This window comes from Chiroxiphia lanceolata, chromosome 8, assembly GCF_009829145.1.
Source record: "Chiroxiphia lanceolata isolate bChiLan1 chromosome 8, bChiLan1.pri, whole genome shotgun sequence".
NCBI classification, from domain to species: Eukaryota; Metazoa; Chordata; class Aves; order Passeriformes; family Pipridae; genus Chiroxiphia; species Chiroxiphia lanceolata.
Window position 1 is genome coordinate 5,064 of NC_045644.1, and position 15,140 is coordinate 20,203.

General features: G+C 38.9%; 1 protein-coding gene across 1 annotated transcript; it reads left to right on the forward strand.

Annotated features, from left to right (window-relative positions):
• Positions 1-471: 471 nt before the first annotated feature.
• LOC116789960 (pancreatic lipase-related protein 2-like) lies at positions 472-14,494 on the forward strand (the record flags this gene model as incomplete). Its single annotated transcript, XM_032694341.1, is given in 13 exon segments — positions 472-529; positions 531-568; positions 571-623; positions 2,413-2,538; positions 3,510-3,644; positions 4,578-4,686; positions 5,871-5,990; positions 6,080-6,202; positions 8,480-8,595; positions 10,123-10,252; positions 11,623-11,734; positions 13,392-13,556; positions 14,431-14,494. Coding segments are annotated over 13 exon segments (1,349 nt in total), but the record flags the coding sequence as incomplete, so codon positions are not given.
• Positions 14,495-15,140: the final 646 nt, after the last annotated feature.

Genomic DNA, 15,140 nt, shown 5'->3' on the forward strand with positions numbered 1-15,140 from the left:
GTTTAATGTATGTTGTGGAGCAACCAGAGGTATCTGTTTTAATGTTTTGGGGGTCTTTTACATCTTCATGAATTGTTGCACAAGCAATAACAATTTAGATAATCCCTGGAGCATTATGACTGATTTCAAGGACTACTCTGTGCTGGCAGCAAAAGCTGGTTTATTCTGTGGATCAAGATTTTATTGTCTTTTTCCGAGAGCTGGAAACAATATGTTTGACCATACACATCCTGCGTTCTCCTGAGTTCATCAAGCTGAGCTCTAGCCTATGTTTGGAGCAGGAATCACTCTTGAAGTTCAAATCCTTGCTACAGAGCACAAACAAGCCCCTTAATGAAAAATGCACACAAGTGGCATCCTGATCTGAATCACCCATTTTCTGCTTCACTGGTATAAACACTCTCCAGGCAGCTTCTTGTACAGAACCTGTTACGTTCACAGAACACTAACATTTTATTTTGTGTACCCCAGGAAGGGAAGTTTGCTACAAGAGGCTTGGATGCTTTACAGACAGCCCCCTTGGGCTGGGATCCCGGAAGACAACTGGCAGGCTTACCCAGCTCTCCAGAAATGTGAACACAAACTTCCTTCTTTACACTAGAGACAACATGATGAAATACCAAGTAAGAAACTGCTTTGTTTTTAAACACTGACAGTATACAGTACATGCAAAAAATTATAGGGATAGTTTCTTTTCTCCTTTTCTTTCTTTATTCTGTATTTTTGCTCATAAGTCTCCCAGGAGAAGGCTCAATTTTATTAGACACATAATAATAATAATTTTCTTCCATCTTGTTCTTTTTCCTCATTTCAGCTCTCTGATGAGAGTCATCTGAGAAATTTTGGATATATTTATAGGCTTCTCTACAGTAAGAAAATGGCCCAAATACAGTTTCAGGTTTAGCATTCTAAAGCTAGAGGTAGGGAAGGCAGTAGAAAAGAAAAACTCAATTTTGGCTCCTGCATTTCTACAGGTTAAAAACGTGTTTCAGGCCCATATACACGACTCAGGAATGTTGTTCATAGGCGTGATTATTGGGTCCTCTGAAGGGCATACAATTAGTCTCAGAGGCTCTGCTTTTGTGGTTGCCAACAATGAGCCCTAAGAACAGATAGATAGTTAAGAGCAAAGACCAGAAGAGAAAATATGTATATTCACCAGAAAAGGTACGGAAAATAGGGTGAAAAATTAAAGGAAGGCTTAGAAAGGAAAACAGGAAGCTAAAGACAAACTGGAGAAAGTGAAATCATATGTGGAAAGAGAAGGAAATAACCAAAACCAGAATGAAATGGGTATGGACAAAGAAAATAAACAAATGTTAAAACTTTTTTTTTTTTTTTACTGGGACTGAGGGAAAATAGATGCTAAAAGGATAAAGAAAAAGACTTGATAAGACATAGCATGGAGAAAGCTTGAAGAACTGAACCAGGTTATCCCTCTTGAAGACACATCAGGCAGGAAAATAGAGACAGCAGACTCTGGAGCTCTATGGAAAAAATGGAAAAAGGTGAAGTTATCAACAACATTTGAAAACTTGTGGACTGTGACACAGTGACAGATGGAAGTAGTGTAAAGGAGTCTGTAGGACTGTTTAGGATGCATCAAATGGGAATGTACTGAAAGCCACAAGCAGTGTGTCAGCCCTTTCCTCTGGAATCAGCAAGTACTGGAAAAAGCTCACAGCAGGATGCTTGAGGTGTTGGAGATGTCTGGGCTGGGCTGGGTTTAACATGATGCAGGTTTTTGGAGCTATAGACTAATCTGGTGAAAGGTGAGAAATGGCCACCACAGAGTGTGAATTTTGCTTAGACGAAGAGCAAGAAAAATGAAGCAAATACATATGAAGGGAGGGAGGGCAATTTGGTGGTGTTGTTGGCTTACATTACATGAAAAAGGCTTAATAGTGTTTTTTTATAGAAATGGCAGCCATAAACAGTAAAGGTGTTTGATTTCCCTCAATAAACCCCAAAATACCTATAGTCTTTGACTTTGTAAGCCTGGTGGGCTTTCTTATAAAATAAAATGAGCTTAACAATGAAGGTCTTATCTTCAAAGGAAAACGAAAGAAAAATAGGTATAGTTTCAAAGTCAACCACATAATACTGTCAGAAGATGCTGTCTTTGCATTTCTATGTTTGATAAAATCTTGTACTTAGTGGCAGTGTTGTACCAGCATACCTCAAAGCATTGTGTAGGGATGCCCATATTATTAGTTCAATTAACTAGAGGAAGTGAATAATTTATTGAAGTGATTAACTGATTCCCCCTAGAAAGTCAGTGAGGAACAAGACTGATCTCTTCAGAGTCCACAATTATGCCTTAACCATTGGGGTTTTATCAAAATGTACACTGAGATGGAGCAGTCACACCTTTTTGTGTTGTTTGTTGCTTGTTTGGTTTCTTTGACACAGAAAATTTCAGCTACAAATCCTTCAACCATCAAAGCTTCAAATTTCCGAACACACAGGAAAACTCGCTTCATTATACACGGCCACCTTGTCGGAGCAGATCTCCCCTGGATAACAAGGATGTGCAGGGTATGTATGACTTTCATCTGACAGTCATTTTACTTGTATTTGAAAGTCCAAATATCCACGTCTTAAAAAATGGCTTAAAACTCCCATGTAAAATTTACACCTCTGTTCTCTTGTTAATTCAGAGAAGGGGAACAAAACTTAGAATGATACCCAGTTCCACATGACCACCCCTTGTTCCTAGCTATGAGTATAGTGCACTTCAGCCTTCTGCTGAATGCCCTTTTGCTGCATTCACCTCCACAGGGAAAGCTGTAAGTAATTGATTTTTCAATTCCTTGCTAATAATAAGGGTGGAAAGAGAGTGATTTTCTCACCTCAGGAAAAAGGTCAAAATAAAGGTTTCAGTTTGATTGAGACATTTGATCTAATAAAACCAAAAGGCTTTGTTCAGCAGATTGGTTTTATTTTACTCGGGTATATTTTAAAAATGAACTTGTTTCAGAAATAAAAAAAAAAAATCAGAAATTTCCATTGGCAGAAGTGTATAAATGAAAGATTTTGGTTAGAACTTATGAACTTTGAGGCTGAACAGTTCAAGCAGGTGCACATGAATTTGAGAATCCTTTTAGATGATCCAAACATAACAAATTTGAGGAATAGATCTTGGGCAATAAAAAAGAAGTCATACTATCCTCTTTTGGTAACTGGGGTACTGTCATTAAGAGAAGTTGGTACCCTAAATCCAACCAAGGCACCTGTTAGGGAAAACAGAACTAACTGAAGAAAGATTCTATGTCCTTATACAGTGCTCAAATCACTGGCTCCACTCTGCCTCCTTGTGTTGATTTCAGCATCAGTAGGAATTAATATACTAAAGGTGTCTTCATCAGTTGCATAAACAAAGCTTGGTTTTTTGCTATAGTTAAACAAAATATACTTGTTTATGTTATATATATCCTTAAGGATCTGCTACAATTGCAATTAATACCGGTTTTCTTCTTCTCCTCTCCCCTTCTCTTGTTTCCCACCAGTTCATGTTTCCCACTGAAGATGTGAATTGCATTTTGACCGACTGGAGAGGCGGCTCCAGCGGTTTGTACACCGACGCAGTTAACAACGTCCGCATTGTGGGGGCTGAGCTGGAGTATCTGGTAAACTTTCTTGAGGTAAAAGTATCTATGGAATGTGAAAACTAGTTTATAGTCTGTATGGTAAAGCTCATGTTCAGAGTGGCACCTTTAGGTTTGAGTCAATAGAGCCAGGAAACACAGAGGTAGTTGGTAACGTAGCTGAAAGTGTCATTAAAGGGCTCTAATCCCACACAAATGGAAATAGCTGCTTTAGCACCAGACCATAAGCGTGTCCCTGGAGGCTTACAGGCCACAGTTGCTGAAAGTTTTTACTGGATGAACTTTTTACTGGATAAGACATCAGATTGGAGACTGTCTAACAAAACTGGTAGGTCAAGAGTGGTAGCCGAGGACCAATATGATTAAATCCCTCTGCGGGTCACACACGCTGCCTCCTGCAGGAACTGAATTGCAGCAGAGAGAACTGACTCTCCTGCAGCTGCCAACATCAGGCTTCCCCTGTTGAAGCTCAGCTGAGCCTGGCACACCAGCAGCATTCCAGGCATGGTCCTCCCCATCCTTAAGGACCTGAGTGCTGGAGCATATCCACGACAGGATGGACACTAGATTCACACAGATGGTATGTCCTGACAAAGGCACAGCTCCTCTACCACAGACTCCTATCCTGAACAGACAGACATTTTCAGGGGTGAGGCAATGGAGTCATTCATCTTTTGGAAAAGCAGTCAGTGCAAATGTAGGGACTTACGTGCATTAATTCCATCATCCTTCATTTCTATCATAAGGGCCAGTTCCTTACAGAGTGTGATATGAGAGAGGTGGGGTGAGTGGGGAATTGCTTCTCTTTAGGTAGAGATCCCATTGCCCATAACTGTAACTTTCCACATAATACACTCGCCTCCATCACCCACTGCTCTATCCATGTCCTGGCACTGCATGGGGCCATGCTGCAGTTTAACAGACTTGTATTCCCACACTGCTTTTTTAACTTTCCATACATCTTCACAGAAGGACTATGGCTACTCTCCTGCCAATATCCATTTCATCGGCCACAGTCTTGGAGCACACGTTGCTGGGGAGGCAGGGAGAAGGAAACCTGGCATTGGAAGAATTACAGGTACTGAAGTGATTCTTGCTGATGGAACTTTATATTTTCATGAAACTGAAGAATTACTGCTCATTTATAACACACAATACAGACTGCAGTCCTCTGATTTGTCATAAACAACAGTGACCAGCCAACAGGACGTCACACAGGTCATAGGATAAGCCATTCCTGTGGAACACCAGCATTTCACATATCAACATTTAAAGCTCTGAGGAAGGCTCAACTGCAACAGACCAAAAAGGCTTAACTGCCCTGACTGGAGCTAAGTAGAGGTCACTTTTCACAGGTCACAGGGAAAAAAGACTTTCAATAGGCCCCAGGGAGCACTTGGTTACGATTTGTAACCAAAGAATAGGAAGAGAATGCTGTATTATATGTGGAATAACAGACCTGTAAAACACTAGTAACTCGTTGTCATACTTGGTTTTAAAAACCCGCTCTAACATGACTTTTCAGCAGTTCAGAAGTTTGAAAATCTGAAATGAAAAATTAAAACCCCTAGATAAGATGGTATAAAACCCCAGCAGGATAAGATGGTAAGTAGCCATGGACATCACCCTGATAATGAAGAAAGCTGTTAGTCACACAGCCACACACAAAGAGACACAGCATCCCGACACACTCACACATTGCTTTTTTTAAAGACTCACCATTTTCTACTTTCCTTCTCCTCCAGTCAGTTCTTTTCTCTGCACAGACATTGGTTTGTCTGAGCCATGTACACAATAAGCAGTTCACATAAGCAGTTCAGGGACACTGGGATCAGAGATGTATTTTCTTTATCTCCGAGGGAACCTCACTGACACTGAAGTGAAGGGGTACCATTTTCAACTAAGACCTTTTGGATTTGTGGCCAAAAAAAATTTCTTAAACAAATCTACATGCTCAGAGTAACATATCAAGATTTCATATTTTTGCTAACATCCAAAAAAACCCCAAACCAAAACCCAACAAACCTCTTCTTATAACATTTTCCCTTAAAAGTAAGACAAGCAGCCATCAGCATTTTACAGTGCTGCAATGTCTCTAATCTCCTTTCTATTAAAACCCTACTGTTTTGCTGGCTGTGAACCACAAAATGGGTTTTTACATGTGGAGTAAAGGCAGAAATGTAATGACATATAGTATACACACCCTGTATGTGATGATATACATATAGTATTACTTAATCAGATGTATCTCCATTCGTTTAGGTTTGGATCCAGCTGGGCCTCTTTTCCAATATACTCCCACAATGGTTAGGCTGGATCCCTCAGATGCAAAATTTGTTGATATAATTCATACTCATGCTGGTCATCTTTTCTTTGATTTTGGTAAGTTTTCCCCCAAAGGCTGACACGGACACATGGGTTGGCCACCGTGTACCTGAGAGTGATTGGCCTGGACTCATTGTGCGTTTCAGCTCCAGGGATTCTTCAGACTTGTGGCCACCTGGATTTTTACCCAAATGGTGGGAAGAAGATGCCAGGATGCCACCAGCTTCATGTACCTCCTGCAACTCGGAATGTCAATGACCTTATGAGAGGTAAATGTATTTTAAAGAAGTAATACCTCATTGTAAGCTACAGTTAGAAATAAAGACTAGGATAAGGTAAAGCCTTTTGAATGTATATGTTATTTATGTAGCTCGAATTTGGGGGAGGGAGACAATACTCAAAAATGGAACATTTAAAGCTGCCTCTGAAACATCCTCAAATTTTCTTTTATACTAACCAATGCAAATTCCAGATGGAAACTTCAGTTAAAGCATGAAAAATTGTTCATCACAAGCTTTATAAGAGCCTGCCACTGTGCTGACAGATTGATCTCAGTGGGAATTCCACACATGAAGGACTGGTAAAATTTCATTTAAGGCTAATCCACAAATTAGTATTTTAAAATCTGAGCTTCCCTTCTCCCTTGAAAGACATCACTCCCAATATTACTGGGACTCATCCATGCCATTAAGCTTTAGTATCTTCAAAGGAAACAGCTCAAGGTTAGAAATATAAAAGATAATAAAATGACTGTTCCATTAGTAGTTCATGTTCTTCAAAGAAAGCTGGGCAGTTAATCAGAATTACCCTGGGATCCAGGACAATAGATCCACAAAATCCTGTCTTCTGATCCTAACCTACAGAAATGAGAACATCTGTTATTCACAGCTGAATGTTTTGAAATCCCTATCACTAGTTAAATAATTGCCTTTCAAAAATGCTCTGTCTCAGAACTGGTTGAGAACTTAGTAACAAAGAGAACTGAAAGCTGGCTGGGCACAGTCATTTGGAACCAAAACACATTCCAATTGGACTGCATAAAAATGTCTGAATTTTCGCCACAAATAAATATTTTCAAGAGACATTTCACACAGGCTGTTTGCAATGTCTTGTCATGAAGGAGAAACAGCTCTACTGAACATGAGCAGATGGAATTGTTCATGCAGATCATAAAAATAGAGACAGCCTTAACTCGTGCCTCTTGGTTAAACCTTACATTGTGCATCTCTGTTCTGTTTGGTCATATTTACATTTATGTAGTGCTTTTATGTATGAAGTGCTTTAGAAATAATATTTAGTAATTTTTTTCTACAGTTTTTAATGCAGTAGGGAGAGTATAGCTGTTAAGTGAATTTGGCACTAACACAAATTAAGCCAACTGTAAGAGCTGAGGGTTTTAAAGTACAAACCCTTCCGAATTAAAGAAGGAGGTACAAAGAAAACCTTGACAGGTTCAGGAAGCCTTGACAGTGCAGATTATTATCAAGAAAAACATACAAGTACTTTTCAGAGGGGGTTTGGTGTGGTTTTTTTCTTTCCTTATGCAAAGAACAATGTGTCAATTGGTCAACACCAACTGGTATATCTTTAAGATGCACAAATATTGATAGTAGGGGTAGTTCTGATTTCACTGTAAACTGTGCCAGATTGCAATTACTTCAGTGCCTCCAAGACTTCTCCTGTGACTAGGTGAGCCCCCACCATACGCTGAAGCAGAACAGTGCACACTTTTATACAACCAACCTAACTTTAGTATATTGTATTTTGATGAAGGAGAGACTTCAGCATCAATGAATGCAACACTTTTTACAAGGGATCTGTAAATTCAGCCCAAACAGCATTTTCTCCTTTTCTTACTGGCTGCTTATAAATTTCACTCCGATGGAAAAATGTACTTGTTTTAAATAGTTCTGACAAAATTGAGAACACACTGCCATACATTTGGCTTTTCAGAGAATTTAACAGAATCTCTATTAAATGACTACAGATTTTCTAGAGGTTAAAAACACTGAAAGCAACTAAATTTAAAATAATTGCTACAATTACCTTTAATTCTAGAAATTAGTGGAAACTGTGGTTTTACAAAATACCACATTGTGATAACTGTAAGCAAATGAAAACTACTTCATAGTAACTACTGTTTGCCTTACAAAACCCAAGCTATGAATTCTTTCAGTCTTTGAAATATCAAAAGGAAATTCTCCTAAATCCTCCTTGTTTCTCATCCTAAAGTGAAAGCAGCTGAGTCCGCATACAGGACGGGAGGCTGCATGAGGTCCACCTTGGTGCATGTCCACCTCTGGTAGAACCTACTTCTTCCTCATCAAAAAAATATATATGTAGGCATAATATACTTTTTTACTCTAAAACCAAATAATTCACCCTTTGAATGTCTTTTAATTATCTCCCTTTTTTTTTTTCCTGAGATTTCACTCTTTGTGCAAATGCTTTTGAGAAAAAGAGACCAACAAATGTTGCTTTGGCATGGACTTTATGTCAGTGAACAGCTTCAATTGTTTTTCACCTGTTTGGGTTTTTCTCCCCAGCATATAGAGCTATTGGATGTGGGCATAAAAGAAGTCTCCGGTATTATGCTGAGAGTATTATCACTCCAAGTGGATTTGTTGGGTATCAGTGTGAAACATACCGAGATTTTGTATTGGTAAGTATTGGGTTTATATTTATCTGAGGAATTATAGTCCTGCCTTTCTTCTCTTAATAATTTCTGGGACAACTTCTACATTCAGGATCATGGGATACAGGGGGGGACTGTGCAGAAGCACTGACCACCTTCATCCAGACCACACTCAAAACCAGGCAAATTTAAAAGCAGCAAACTTTAAAAAAATATCTAGAATAAAAAAGGACATAAAATATAAACATCTAAAACCATTACAAAGGGAGAGATGAAGAGGTGATTAAGAGGATAATGGGAAAAAGTGGCTGGGCTCACCTTTTGGGTAGATCAGCAGCAAGGGCCCCTCTGGCTCAAGGAAGTCCGTCTAAACCTGATGGAGCCCATCATGAAAAGGACAGCCCCTAGATTTCAGAAAAGCTTCACTGTATAAAAAATAAACATCCCCAATCTGTAGGGCAGCGGGGATATTTATCCAGCCCAGCATTGCTTACCAGCTCTCAGGCAGTGCAGAAACAGGGCAGCATGATGTCCTGGTGGTTCATATCTAATGGAATTGGGCTTTATTGAACCACTTCTGGCAACGCAACTGAGGACTGGCCAAGGAGGAGGACGTCTGATTTTTTTCCATCTACTCCCAAAGGATTTACTACAATAAGGCAAAAAATGTTGTTAATGTTTGTATCAATGTTGCCACGCACCTTGAAAGTTTGATGTAATTCAGGACTTGAAAACCTCAACCCTGTGCAATTTAGTAATGTAAGGGAAATGGTTTTTTTTAATTTCATGATAGACAAGTGGTGATGATGATCATTTAGCTTTTTAGTCATCAAATGCACAAATAGCCAAAGATCCACAAATATCAGTTCCAACAGAACCTCCCATATATCAAAACTGAACTGTGTAAATATAAAAATACTGTTTTTCCCAACTACAATAATCTGCTTTCATGCTCATCTTTTTTCTCTCTTTCTTCTTTTTTTTTTTAATGGATGTCAAGCTCCTGATCTGATTGTCTGATCTATGTAATAGATTAATTTCATCAAGGCTCTGCATGGGAATAAAGGCTGTAGAGCAGACAGAACAAATTCCAAAGTGAGAGTCTAAGTTCAGTATTCCTAAACTTAAATGTTTTAAGATATCCAGCCAGACCTCCTTTGAAATATGGTTACCCATCCTATCTATCACTAGCAGAAAACCTTTCAATGGACCCTGTAAAAGATGAATATATTACCTGTATTTTACAGATCAGGTAGTAAGGCACAACATGCATTAAGGTATTTACTTTTAGTCTCTGCAGGACCATGAGGAATTAGGCCAGATTTTCAACCTGTTTTTCTCTGATTTCCAACCAGATAAAATAACCTGGCTGATCATTTCAACTCCTTTTTCCACCACACAGATAAATACTGAAGATATGATCTCAATTGAGAAGCAAGTACCTTTTCGAAAAAAAGGCTGGGAAAAAGCTGAAATATGCTAATTTCTTAAGCTTTAAGAAGTGAGATTAAAACAGAAAATGTCTGATAATGCACATTGTTATTTTCCCCCCAGGGAGACTGCTTCCCATGTCCAAAGGAAGGATGCCCACTGATGGGTCATTATGCTGAGAAGTTTTTACATAAAACTGAAAAAGAACAGCAAAAAGTTTATTTAAACACGGGGGCTTCCTCTCCTTATGCTCGTAAGTGCTCGTTTTGGGTGGTGTATTCTAAAGTGGCAATTAATTATGTGTGAAAAAGGACCTTACACATCTGCAGAGAGCTGCTGGAGTTAATGAGTGGCACTCATTAACTAACACGTCTAGAATTCCAGGTGTGTTAGGAACATGCAGTACCAGCATTATTTGGGAAAGCTGAGATAATTGTGGAAATACATCAGTGATGCTCACCTTTCAGTTAAACTTGGTTATACATCATAGCTTAAAAATTCTGTACAGTGAAGGTGGGAGGAATGTTATGCTGGAAGTGCATAATTTCAAATAGGAAACTGTTACAATTTTTTTATTGACAAAAATTTATTAAAATTGGAGCATTTCAGAATAGTTTCATAAAGCTCATCAGGTCAAAGTGGCAGGGAGTAATAAGAAGTATAGGTTTAGTTGGGATTAATGTAGAAGCAGACACAGAACTGGGAAATAAGAAAATTAATAAATAAATTGTAATTCATCACAGGTGATCAACTTTGAGGCCAACAAATGACAGAGAGCCTTTGAGGTTTTTATTCACTAGACACTAAAATATGAAAGCATAAGTAAGAATAAAAAAATTCTTATATTACACCTTCATAAGAGCAAAAAGAAAAAAGTTATAGAGAAGCATGCTATTTCTCCAGTCTGAATGAATACAGTGATTTCAACATTTGCAAGCTGTTGAGTTTATAGTAATTATAGCCTGAAAGACAAATATAACCTTATGAATTGGGGGAAGAGATTCTTCTTTGAATAGCCTGAATTAAAGCCAGTACAAAAACTTCCCAACCCTAGTTGCTTGAAATCAATATGAGCTGTTGTGTCCAAGGCCCTTCTTCTGCCTTAGACAGGCACGGGTGATGATCTGATCTGAAAGTTTTTGGGCTGTGACAGATACAGGAAAACCCCTAAACACTCTGTATGTATATCAGAATCATCCTGGGAAAGCAGAAGGTTTTGTTTATGTCTTTACCACAGCAGTCCAGTGGGCCTCACCGCATAGCTGAGAGTTTACGTGCTACCCGTGCAACAGCCCAAACCACTCATAAATATAAGAAATCACAAAATTAACAGTGAGGCCAAGTGGAAGAACAAAGTACAGTATTGACCATGACAGATTAAATACTCAGCAGATTCAGGAGGATGGCAAATATTGGAGCAGTGATTTTAGACCACTGTCAAGAAATTAAAACTACCAGAATTGCACAGAACATTTTCCTTAAAAAAAAAAAATCATTTTTTTACTTATAAGCACATTTGTGCAATCCTTTCCTTTCCCTGAAAGACATTGAAACACACAAGAAATTTTGCCATTAAGAAAGAAATCTTCTACAACCATGATCGATTTGATTTTGCTTTCAAAGGCTGGAGAAAAGAGATACACGTCAAAGTATGTGCAACAGAAGTCACAAAGGGGAATATAGATGTCGCCTTGACTGGAACTAATGGGATCAGGAAAAAATATACAATTGACAAGTGAGTTTAATATGACTGTTGAAAAAATGGCTCTATCTTTGTTGTCATATTGAATAAATACACAGCTATTTTTACATGCTTCATTTTGTTCTATTATGGTCTGTGACGTACGCTAGTAATAAAAGTAGCTGGTAAGTGGTTGAAGTTCCCTGTGCTACAGGTTGTGGTAAAAATCTTCTGCGGGTCTCTCTTGCTCTGTATTTTCTTTTGTTTTCTGGGGTTGATGGTTAGCATGGCAAATTGGGCAAGAGCAAAAAGCTCTGTGGCTACTGCTGGACTCAAACATGATTTAGTGTTCTCTGAGAGGACAAAGAGCTGTGTGATGTACAGTCATTTAATTACCTGCTCCTCTGGGGAGTATTTGAGTAAGAAATTGCAGCTTTCTTATGAACCATGCTGAAACATGGATTCCTGTCCACTCCCCCTGGATTTTTCTAGTAAATGTGAATTTAAACCTCAATAAAAAGACCCTGGGCAAGAACATAGCTTCAAATTGTAAAACCAACCTCCTCTGTGTTTGAAAACAGCACCATTACTGATCTGTACCAGGAGTACTTTTGGTTATAAATACACAACTGCAGCAATGCACGTACAAGTAATTTCTAGGTTAATGTAATGTGTGTTCTGTTACAGTGAACAGTGATGCCACAGAAGGCACAAATTTAAACTGTGATTTTCAATTTTCTTCATCGTTGAGAGCAAACAGAACACTGACAGAACTTTTTGACTTGGATTTATGTGAAGATAGATCTTATTTTCCAAAAATAACTTACAGAATAAACCATGGCAAACTGACAAAGAATGTGCTAAATAATATAGTGCTTTCATCCCGAAAGGCACAGGAATTTAAGCAGCTGGGTAATTTGCATATGTATATAAATCCCTCTGAGTAGCTATCTCCTCCTTGGGTACTAACAAGACCATATATTAGGTTGACAGACTGAACCTGTCTTGGGATCCACGATCATCTCCTTGTGTAAGCAGGAATGTTGTTTCCTGTGCTTTCTTAAGTAAGATTAATATTGAGACTTTGTGTCCTTCACCAATCTGCCTAGCTGGTATCTTCACCACAGACTTATGTCAAAGGGGGGAAAAAATGACATTTAGTCCTCAGAACTTCCTCCAGCTATTCAGGATAAATAATTTTGGGAGAGATGAGGTAGACTCAGCACTGCCACAATAGCTTCAGGGAAGCCAAAAAATTGCAGTACTAATGTGGAGGAAGAAATCAACCAAAATGCCAATGTCAAGGATACATTCTTTTTTAATTCTAACAAAAAGGATTGAGTGAAAAGTGCATTATATATATATATACTACATGGCTTGAATGACTAGTTAGCAGAGAGAGAGTCGGCATTTGTTGTTTCTGGACCCAAGACATTATCTGCTACTGCTAGAGCTGGAAGCCTCAGATCTGTGTGATATGGGTTTGCATCAAGAGTCCTGTATGTTCCCCAAGAGTGTGCCTTAAGCTAAAATTTTGCCTGACTTCTCTGATTTGTAACTCTATAAAAAAGTAATAAAATTATAACACTGGTATTCAAAGCTCAACTCAAGCATCCCACAGCTCATCTTCCTTTCTGCCTGTACTGTTGTGGTTTTTCCCCCTCATTTTTATAGAACACCAAACGTCACTTTTGTGCTTTTCTTTTGGCAGGGGAACTTTCAAACCAGGCAACACATACTTGAACTATATTGATACAGAAATTTCTGGGAACATTTCAAAAGTTGAGTTTCTCTGGAAAAAGCATCTGGGTCATGTAGACAGGGGCTGCATGGGAGCTGAAGAAGTCACGATAATATCTGGGGAAAATGGAAATAGGTAAGTCACAATCCAATGACCTGTGGGTGAGGAGGGATACAGGTGGGGAGGGAGGAGAACAACAACCAACCAGCCAAGAGAAAAAAAGAAAAGGGAAAAAAATACAAAGGAAAAAAATACACAGAACACCTTTGCATGGTATTGTGTTCCTTAAAGCAAGTGGGTAAATAAGAGCCTAATTTCATGGCAGTACCTGGGTCTTTCATGGACTGCAGTTATTTCCACAGCTCAGCACTGCAGTCAGACCTTTCCAAAAATCAGAGATATCAAATCTGAAATTCAGAGGGGGGCTGTAGCCCTGCACTGGTAAGAAATGTAGTTTTTCTCCTAAATTACAGTTTCATGTGCCTACATCCAGCACATCAGAAACACCTCTTCAGAGTACAACACCCTACTTGCCTGGGCAGGGTGCCCTCGGCTGACTCCAACCTCAGCCCATGGACCTGGCACCCACTGGCATCTGCAGGACATTAGACACACTTTTGTAGCACAGAGCACACCTCTTGGTTAGTTTTAACCAAAATTAATCCAGCTGATGCATCCACACCACTCTGTCATGTAAACCCAAGTGTGGTAAGTGGGGGAAATGGAGTGAGCAATTCCCTTCAGAAACATGCTCCTGTCCCAAATTAAAATGCTAATGGAGTGTGGGCATAAAGGCAAACACATCCTAAAATTTAATAATTAGTCACTAACTAGTCATTCTTTAAAAAAATATTTTCATAACACACACTTTATGTTCTCAGTCTACTGGAACTCGTGCTTTGACTTGCCATGAAGGGAAGAGGATTTCTATTGATTTTGTTAGGCTGCTGCTAAGAAAATGGCCCACGTACTGAAAAATATTTCCTTAAACTCTTCCCCCCCTTGGCAGGTCTGTGTTCTGTGGGTGTGGGACTGTGCAACCGAGCATGTGGCAAGCCCTGGCACTCTGCTGAGGCTCAGCCAGGAATGCCATGCTTGTCCACTGTGGCAACACTCACCATCTGGAAGAGGACACTGCAGTCAGCAGCAACAGGTTACAAAGCTCCCTCAATAGATTCTGGAAAGTTTGCCCAGCCCACTACATGAGCTCTATTTCCAAGTTGATGTTGTCAGCTTTTCTCCATACAGAGGAGTTCCACTTCTTTGATTTATAATTACAATGACAGCTAACATGTGTTTTAGTAGTAACACACATGCAGTGTGGTTATACTTCACAGTGAAAGGGAAAAATAATAAAACAGGAAAAAGAGACCTTACCAATTCCCATTTGAAACACTATCATCTTAGGAGGAGCACTCAAAGAGAAGCAACTGAAAAAAAAATAGGAGAAAGATATATTAAAACCAGAGAAAACCTAAAGAAAATACAAAAAAGAAAAAGGGGCAGGGGGAGAAAACAGGAGCATAGATAGATAAAATTAAAAGTGTATTAAAAGTGTATACTTACTCGTTCAGGAAAAAGATACTTGCATGCTTTCAGAAGCATCTGATTGCTTCTATGTCAGGAGTTTGTGTATATTTTAAATATAAAAATAAGCAGAGTTTGAATGGTGTTATTTGACATATCCTGCCTTCCTGAAGAACACTTTTAAACATTTTA